Source organism: Montipora capricornis, chromosome 2 (assembly GCF_036669925.1).
Source record: "Montipora capricornis isolate CH-2021 chromosome 2, ASM3666992v2, whole genome shotgun sequence".
In the NCBI taxonomy this organism is placed as follows: Eukaryota; Metazoa; Cnidaria; class Anthozoa; order Scleractinia; family Acroporidae; genus Montipora; species Montipora capricornis.
In genome coordinates, this window is record NC_090884.1 from 50,559,476 (window position 1) to 50,569,475 (window position 10,000).

A 10,000-nucleotide genomic window follows, 5' to 3' on the forward strand; every position below is an offset into this window, starting at 1 on the left:
CGCAGGAGCCCATCACCCGGAGCGTGCAACTTAACTATACTTGTGCAACGGCGTTTTCACAAGTAAGGTTATTTTTAGATTGAATTTCCCGCTAATGAGACTCCCACAGGAGCCCGCTGACCAATTACAAGAAATTAAGCTGACGTCATAGGGTCACCGAACCATAACTGACTTTGTTTTTTGACCTAATTCGCAGGAAGGGCTAGTCTAAAAATAAACCTACTTGTGAAAACGCCATTTCACAGACGCTGTATGGAAGTTGCACGCTCCAGGATGGGCTCCTGGCAACCGGAAATACGATTGACATTGCCAAGAAGTTGCCTTGGGATATGTAAAAAAAGATGATGCAGATTGCAGACCGGAGACTGCAGACCAATTTTCCACAATGACAGGGTGGTCTTTTATGGGTTGGGATAGGGAATACTTAATGTTGGATGGTGTGAGCTCATTCTCAACTCTTACAACACTTAATTACAAAATATTAAAGAATCTTAAATCGAAATGAATGGGCTGGCTTTAACAGAGAGATGTAGGAACCAGCTAAAACAGCTTATAAATGAAGACAACCTAGTCCTCATGACATGTAAGAAATCTTGTCCCCAGAGGCCAAGGATTTCGTATTTTAATAGAATAGTTAAGCTATGGAACTATGTTTGTAAGGTAGCACCTCCAACAAGTTTTTCCTCGCCTACTGCCTTTCAACTTTGAGTTCGTAAATTAATTAATGAGCACTCACCTGTTGCGAGTCTATGAAATCAATTACCCCTGCACGTGGACTCTAGTCCCTACGTGCCCATGCCACTCGTAATTTATTTTACTTTTTGTAGAATGTTTGAGTATTCATTTTATTTGATTTTAACCTAGGTCTTAATGATTAATCTAGGGGCGATGCCTCGCATGGGACGTTAATCCCGTTCCACCTACCCCTTTTGGGTTTTGCTTCTTTTCTTTTCTTTATTTCTTTTCTTTATCATTATGTTTTTTTTTTTTTTTATAAATTTATATTGTACGCTGCAGGAGGAGTACCTAATAAAAAAAGAAGAGGTCCTCGGAACGAGGTTGTCGGAAACGCTGGAAGATTGGTGAGACAGCTGCTGGGTTGCAACACATGAGAATGAGGCAAAAGTTACTAAACAAATGCAGGAATTTTCTACGTCCCTGCAAACCTCCTTTTTATGGAAGTTGGGGTTGGGGAATATAAGGTCTGCATTTGTCAGTCATTGGATAGGAAGTTAGCATGCTAGGCAGTGGTGGCTCCGCCACTGCTAGGGTAGGTGAGTAAGCATATGAATGAAGCAGGAAATGAGGCAGGAGTGATGGAGAGATTCAAATCAGAGTCCTGGGCAAGAATCAAACCCATGCCCTCATAAACGCCAATCGCACGCTCTAAGAGGGGCTCCGCAAAGTAGTATTGATTCAGTGTGATGATAGAATGGACCTGTGAAAAAAATGATGTGGTAGTTGCTTCACAATGTGCAATAAGCTGGTGCAAACCAGGAAGTCTGCACGTCATGAATTTCACCTCTGAACTAGCGAGAAGTGGTCATTTTTCGTGAAACTTGAATCCTGAGAGTACAAGTAATCACAACATTTATTTGGAAAGTAAGATGATCTTTTCCAGCTCTAAGAGGATGTTGGATTACGAACTTGTACAGAACATGCATGGCAATTGTGAGAGTAGTGAGGGAAGTTTTTTAAATTTCTGCAAGATATATGTTTTCATTTCAAATTGTACTAGAAAACTATTTCTGTATCAACGTCAAAATGAATGTTCTACATGACATTACTGTTACTGCCTATACTAATATTTATTTATTTGTGCAAATTTCAGTTTGGAGGGAAAATGGAAAATTTACTGCTTCAGAAAATATTGACAATTTTCCCTCAGGAAATTTTCGCTTGGACTGTTGTATTTCCTTTAGAAAAAATAGGATTCCAAAGGAAGGAAAGAAATTGTTATTTTCCACAACTAAATAATGCACAAGTTGTGTTCAAAGATCTACGCCTTAAAATACACAGCTTCAAAAATTGGCTAGAAATCTTCAATTTTTCATACCTTAATAGGGTAGGGTTGCGAAAGCACAGTCTCCTCTTAATACACCTTAAACAACTCCACACAATAAAGAAATAATTCCTAATTTTCATTATCATAGGACAATCTTGAAAAAAATCTATCAGAGGAACTAGCAGATTAACATTTGAAAATCTTGAAAGAACAGACTGAAGACTGGCATATGAGCAACCACAGTCATCTTCGAATTCAATATTCAATGTTATTTCCAGTTTTTCCCATTATTTCAGCTGTTAGTAAGGCTTGAATCGCACGGAATAAACCACAATCCTACAAATTGTACGTGTCGAAGCAGATGTAGCATCACTTGACGAAAAATGGAATCCGGCTACACTCTCGCACACTTGCAACAAGTTAGACGAGAAGCAGATCAAGCGAAAACCCTTGTACACAAAATCAAATGTCCTACAATAATCTCGAAATATTGATCAAGCATTGTCTCCTCTGTAAATAAATCCAAGTTAATTTAACGTGTATGTAGTGTTCCTTTGTAGTTCGACGAGATGGTATTCTTCATACTCCTTGCTGCCGTCTTGCATAAACCCCTAAACAAGCACATATTCCCATAATACCAAGGATTAGGCCTATGATAAGAGCTGCGGCATCTCCACCATCAAATGCTGATACTCGTTCCACAAGACAAGCAAAAACTAGTGCCAAAAAAACCTGAAAGAGCACTCCGGACGCCATATTCGATTTTACCGTAAGACTTCAATGGGCACGTGATTGGCTACGTAATGATGTCATGAGGAAGGAAAGGTATACTTGGCGACGGTAGTGAAGTAGAAGGGTGGGGAGGTACATTGTGAAGAAACTTGGTCTTTTCCTTGCACCTCGCAAACGGAAAATAGTTTTCTTTCTCTCAAAATTATTAATAGGGCCATTCTACTTTCACGAACATTTGACCCTTGTAGTGCACTTAATTAACGGTCACTTTGACCCTTTCTCTGTAGTTAATGGTCACTTTTGAAGATGTACGTCAACATACGAAAGAAAGTAAATAATTTCAACTGAATGCGCGTGTTTATAGTGTTTGTCACCGCTGTTTTGCGTCTTTGCGTTTTATTGATTAAGCTAAGATGTCCAAACTGAAAGAAAAAAAATATTTGACCCAAATTTGACCCTCAACGGTCCCTCAACGGTCCTCCACTTGCAGTTAGTTTTGGCGGGAATTTTGAGCGCGTTCCGCGAGCTGGCTGACGACTTTCTGAGAGACTTTTTTTCTCTCATCCCTAATTTTGTTGGGTTTATCCAGTGCGTCGGATCTATTTTTAACAGGGAAAGACACAAGTTTGTCACTCTGCCGAAGACAGTAAATTTAAAGTTATTTTTCACTTTGTCAACTGTTTCACGGCCAAGACATCACTTCTCCTTTTTCTCCGTAAGTATGCTTACAAAATTGTCATGTCTGCTAAATTTCTTAAAGCTAATTTAAAATTGCATGGGAATGATACGATAGACTTTTTAGACTGTTCAATGTGAAGGCGAGACCGACTAAGCTGCGTTAACTCATTGACCCCTTTTAACATTTAGCCCAAAGTTTCCGATGGAGAAAGAGAAAACAGCTACAAAGAACAAGGAGACGGACGAAAACAACACGCAGATTACAAATGAGGATGCAGTTGCAAGAGGAGATAACTTAAGACAATGGTAACTGAAACCACTTTTCAGTGACTTTTGTTGGTAAATTTCACTTGATGCCTTAATTTTGCTGCCGTGTCCGTATGTAAGGAAGCCGGTGACGGTTTCGAAATTACAGAAAACTAACCAGCATCCCGCAATTTTTTTTAAAATGGAACAGAACGTAGGCTCGATATCCGCCGCTCACTCGTAATCGAGCCTAAACAGAACGCGGCCATAACTCGGTTCATTCGCGTCGTGGGAATTCCAATTAAATTTTTACCGGAGGCAGGAAATACTTTGAGATCAAAACTACAAATTTATTTAATTAAAATTTAAGGGAGTCCTCAGTAATTGGCCTCAGCTGTTGAGGTGTCCCTGCCAAGTACTTTATTACTTATTTTATGTCTTATTTTGGATTTTGGTTCGGTATGGCGAAGTTAATAAATAAATAAATAAATACGGCTCAAAGAAATAAATAATACAGTCAAATCTCCCATAACCACCCAAAATGTCAAGCTTTGGTGGTCGCTTACGAGAGGTGGTCGGTTACAAGAGGTAATTCCAAATATAGTGATTATAAAATAACACATACAATGTTTATCACCGCTGTTTGTGTTATTTTCTTAATCAAGCTACGATGGCCTAAGAACAAGAGTTTATACGATAGTGATTATTCTTGGCAACTTTTGGTGGTCGCAACTGGAGGTTCGACTGTAGTCTTAACTGATCACCAGCGCTTATTTGGAGGATCAACTGGTTTTCAATAGGTAACAGTGGGTTTCCAAGGATTGTAACATTGTCGATCCTTTTTGTAGAGAAACGTTTCAATATTTGTCTAAAACTACTGTCAGGCAATTTGTTAAGGGTGTCCGCGAGTCTCCCCTGTTGCAATGGCAACTGTATGGCTCTGCTTAATAACCTCTAAAATTCAGCTTTTGGAAATATATCCAAAACTTCTTTGTTGACCTAGTATCTTTTTTTCAAATTTCGAAAACCATCTTGATTGAATTCTCTTTCCTAATACCTAAGGCAGTATGGGAGAGTTTATCCAACGGATTTCTAATAACTGTGATTTAATCACCATTGAAGTTAAAAACTGAACTTTTTAAATCAAAAACGAAATTAAACCGCAACATATACACTACTAAAAATTATTTAAAGTATATTTACGACAGGAAAAATTCAACTACTGTAGATTAAGTTATTCGCATTTACACACAGTACCCTTGAAGGTAATATTATTGCTACTTGAGTTACGATGAAAACGCAGTAAGAACGTGAAAAAAATTCCACTAGATAAATCTTTTTTATACTTTTCTTTGAGAATGCGAAGAAATGAATCTTACATGTATGCGAAAAAACAGTTTAGGTCACCGAGCTAACTTTCGAGATATGGCTCAACACATCAAACAAGATTTTAATATTTCCGGTCACTCGGCTCTTTCATTCATCAGCTGACGCAAGCCGAGCAGGTTAATCCTTAATGTTTATCAGGTTGATCACAGTGTGATCAAAGCCATTTCTTTGGTCATATGAAAACCTTTAATTTTCACATGACTCAGGTAAGACCTCGAGGAAGAGCAACGTCTGAAACGTGGTTGCAATGATCCATACTCTTTAATAACAGATATCTTCCTTAATCCTAGGAAGACAAATTCTGGAAGTGATTATTCCGAGACATTAAACAATACCTCAAAGATTCATCTCTGACTTATGTCAGTAACATGTCAATCAAAACTGAATCACGCGTGTTACAGTACTTTCCGATCTATACTCGATTCAAGTTACCACAAACGTATTTCGAAATTCTGGCGCAATCAATATGTTCGTAGCTGCATATATTATTACTGGAATGTAGAGGCATTAAATTTTGCAAACTCCGATTTCCGAGATATAGGAGATTCAACACGAAATAAACCCGACGGTTATCGGAATAAGCTTCCGAAATATTTTTGCAAGCTCAGTTAATTGAAATTCGCCACGGTCAAGGGGTCTATATTGACTGTTTTCCCATTCCCCATATACACTTTGTTGCCAAACAAAATGTCTTATGGGAATTGTAAAAATGGTCAATACGAATAAAAATTTTGCAGTTAAATCTTTCTTTAAAAAATTGTTTACATTTCGCAAAAAAAACAATCAGTATATTTTATTTTATTTTATTTTATTAAAAACTGAACTACCGGATATCAGATTTCCAGCATTTTCATTGCCTTGCCGGACATAGGCTATCACTTCACGGCTGTACTTAATATGGTTAAGGAACACGTCAGAAATAAAGCGAGCTGAAAACATGTTTGCAGGCCGACAAAAGCCGTGTTGGACCGGAACTTACCGAGGCAGAAATCAACATGGATGAGTTGTTGATCCTGGAGTTTTTAATAAAACACTTATTCTACTCGGCGCTACACGCCTCGTTGGTTATCTATCACGTCATATCCAGCGCGCCCTCATAGAACAATTGTTAAATATACCGAATGAATTTTTTTGCAGTGGGAGACCTGCAAATTTGCATTTATTGTACCGAGGATCAAGGGAACTATCTCAACCTACTTAGCCAAGTCGGTTTCACACGGCTGCCGTGTTGGTGTCCCAAGCTATTCTTACGCAAAAGTATTTTTTCGTTTTTTTAGTAGACCTGCAGGGCCCGGTTGTTCAAAAGCCGATTAAAGCTAATCCCAGATTAACTCCAAAATGTTGTTCAACGCTGATCATTTGGCAAAACTTTACATTAGAAGAAGTCCATCTTGAAAAACAAAATAAGCAAAAGAAACTTTCACCAAAAAGTTGAAAACATGAAACGAAAATTTACGCTAAACCTGGATTAAGTTAACCGGCTTTCGGACCGGGCCCTGGATGTTGTTCACCCTTTCACCCCTGAATCGGCCCCTATCGTCTTGCCTTTGCGTAAATAAGTCTGGTTTCAAAAAAAAGGTATGTCCACTGATCACGTGACTCAAACCAAGACCAGGCCCCAGTTGTTCGAAGGGTGGATATTGCTATACGCCAGATAAATCCCTATATCCACTGGATAATTCAATTGGTTTTGCTAGTGTTTATCCGCTGGATAGTGATTTATTGGGTGGATAGCGCCACCTATCGTTTGAACAACTGGGGCCAGGTGGTAATTTTTATGTGAAGATCAACATAGAGCGAGGAGTTATTTGTCACGGGCCCACGACGCCGGCTAAGCTGACCACTGAAGCTGCTATCGGTTTTTTTCCAGTCACATTACATTGGGAAATTCCCAACAAGACAATTATTCGCGAAGATATCTTTGCAGTCGGAGGAATGTCGCGGTTAAAAAAAAACCTTTCGCTCGATGTGAAGGAATCCGGGATCCAGAAAATGAGAGGCTTAGGAATCCAGAATCCACAGATTTTTCGATGGAATCCAGGATTCTTTTCGGTAGAACCCGTGAGTTTATAGGAATCCGGAATCCACGACTCGGGATCCGGGATTCACTATTCGGGACAAAAATAATAGCAAGGTGACACGCGCTAACACCAACCCGTAATGTCGTAATGAAGTTTAAACCGGAGTGGTTTTTTCTCATTTACTGTATCAAATTCCTTTTAGCGAGCCAAAAGAGAGAGCAATGGAGCCAGGCAAAGCAAGTAGTTTACCTGCATTGAGGCAAGACATCGATTCTCATGAAAGTGCTTCCCACGACGATATCCAGAGGAGTTGCCAACAGCTTATCGATGACATCAATGCTAAACGAAAGCGAGACACGGATTTGCTGAATGGTAAATAAGGTGGATAACTTCCACCTCTCCTTTTTATGATTCAAATATTTCTTGTGTCATTGAACTACTTAATTTTACGTACAGACCCTCTGAGCACTTTCAGCGGCTTGGAAGCCACGGGAGGGTCTGATCAGAAAGCAGAGAAGAAAAAAAGATAGAAGGGAGAGAGGCGCCGATGAATTGAAGTTAGGACTCTTTATGGAGGATTTTTCGATGTAAATACCTGATAGGAGGGGTTAATCTGCAAAAATTCCTGAAAGGATTAATTAGTTTATAGAATCCCTCGGAAAACTTCCAGTGGGAAGATGTATTCTGAGTGGTCACCCATCTAACAACAATCGCATTCTGAGAGATCGCCCATCCAATTAGAGAAACCATCCAAAATACCTCCCCTACCCTCAACAGGGCTTACTCGGATGAGCATGAAATTTTCAGGCATCCTTCTAAAACTCTAGAAACACATAACAACACAACAAACTAGCCCTAAAAACTGATTAGGAGTACTGTTTACATTTTCCCCGGCCCGTCGTCTGACTTAAAAAAATTATTACAGCCTCGATTATTTTGACATTCTACCAGTGTTGTCTTTGCTTGAGTTTGCAGAACACCTTCAATTCTATTAAAAACCATCTATTATAGGTCGTCATAGTGTTGTTACAGAAGGAGGAGAGAAGTTTCAAGATAGGCCTTAATTTGAACGGTGCATTACAAAAATAGTAGGTCTAATAGGATTACGAAGTCGTTTCTCTTTCAATGGCTAAGATTTCTTTATTATGGAATGAATATCAAAGTTTATAAAAAACTGATAAATTCCAGGGAAAAAAAGGAAAAAGGAAAAGAAAGGAACTTTATTTAAGTGTCTAGTCGTTCTAGTGCTGGAGCACTCATTGGGGACACTGTAAACTGAAATTAACCATTAACATAAATCAAGTCAAATGTTCGTTTTTGAGGAATTACCTTGATACAGTCAACTCCCGTTGCAGCGTACACCCTGGGGACCACGATTTGGTGTCCGTAATAGCGAGAGTCCGTAATAGCGGGGTGCGAGAGAATTTTATTTTAAACCATATTTACAGAAGGGGGTCACATCTGTGTTCATTTTCATTAACTCCAGTATCTTTTTCAAACGCGTTATCGCACGTAAAGAGCGTCAGAACTTTATTTACAAACAGAGCAGAACTTAACAGAACAGGAGTTACGTACCCTTTGTGTACAGTACTAAGTTCGTAAAAACAATCAGCATATGTTGCAGCAATGTCCACACATGCATTGTTTTGATTTCCTACCGTACTGAAGTACAGTAATCTACATTTCTAAAAGGATACAATTTCAAGGAAAAACCTGAACATCAGCTATTGATTGCATCAGCGATCACATTGTCTTGAAATATCGTTAAAATCGGCTCTGTGTACTTCTCCTTTGAATTGCAACTTCCCCCACTTTGTCGCCAAGGAGACTAAATTCATTAGCAACCTTAAACTCCCCTCTAAGAATCAAAAAAGCAGAAAAAATAGACTTGATATGTGTGCAAATATTCCAAGATTCTGCTCGGTGTCCGCTATAACGAGAGAGAAAACAATAAAATTGTGACGTTGGGACCGAATCAAGTGTCCGTAAGTCCGTAATACCGAGAGTCCGTAATAGCGGGAGTTTATTTCAGTCAAACGTCTGTAACTTTCGCCGGGGATTTAGCTGCTGTCCGTAATAGTGGGGTGTCCGTAATAGCGAGGCGTCCGCAAGGCGGGAGTTGACTGTATTGCCTTGATATGGCGGAAGTGAATTCCACAGTGGGCTAGTGTTTCATCTGAAACTTTACTGACGCCAAAGGGTGGGGCGGGCCTCAAAAATGGAAACGTTACTCTAGGATGCGTCCAAGAGAAAATAAGGGGTACAAGAGTCACAACACTGGTAATTTTTTCAGTAAACTTCCCGCACTTGCTTTTTTTTTAAGATTTCAAGAAAGCTCTTGAAGAAGAAATTACTACATCTTGCAATATTTTGGAAGAGAGTATTGTTCAGACGTACGAAAAGCACAGCAAGAACATTCAGGACAAACTTCAGGAGTTGTTTGCAGTTCTAGAAAGAATAAGTATGCAATAAGCGTTCTTTTTCAAGGGAGCCCAGCGCGCGCACTGGTCACCATGGTTTAATAAGAAATAGAGGATATTACATGGCCGCGCGGAGATACGAGGTTTCTCTTTGAGTGTTAAGAAAATATTTCACGAGTGTGTGCAGCGAACGAGTGAAATATTTTTCAACACGAGAAGACAAATTTCGTATCTTCAAGCGGTCATGTAATGTTCTGTTTATTATATAAATATCAATGAAATACCAAACCAGTTCACTTTAATATGTTTTGTAGTCCGTACGAAGAACAGCGGCGCGATTTATTATGTAACCATAGCAACGGTGATCTTTTCACATGTGAAGATAACAGGTTACCATTTATGTTACCATTTTAGCTTTGGGTATGACGTTATCGTACGACCTACAGTACGTTCAATGCCGCCAATACGCGAAACGTCGCACTGCTGGAAACCGTGCTTTCCTGGCATGC

At 39.3% G+C, this 10,000-nt stretch overlaps 1 protein-coding gene across 1 annotated transcript in view; it reads left to right on the top strand.

The window, feature by feature from the left end:
* Positions 1–3,319: 3,319 nt before the first annotated feature.
* Positions 3,320–10,000, top strand: part of LOC138038094 (synaptonemal complex central element protein 2-like) — an 11,087-nt gene continuing 4,406 nt past the window's right edge. The window contains exons 1-4 of the mRNA XM_068883917.1: positions 3,320–3,452; positions 3,605–3,721; positions 7,274–7,443; positions 9,395–9,532. Of these exons, the coding sequence (XP_068740018.1) occupies positions 3,618–3,721; positions 7,274–7,443; positions 9,395–9,532 (412 nt within the window). The 5' untranslated portion in view covers positions 3,320–3,452; positions 3,605–3,617. The remainder of the gene's footprint in view (positions 3,453–3,604; positions 3,722–7,273; positions 7,444–9,394; positions 9,533–10,000) is intronic.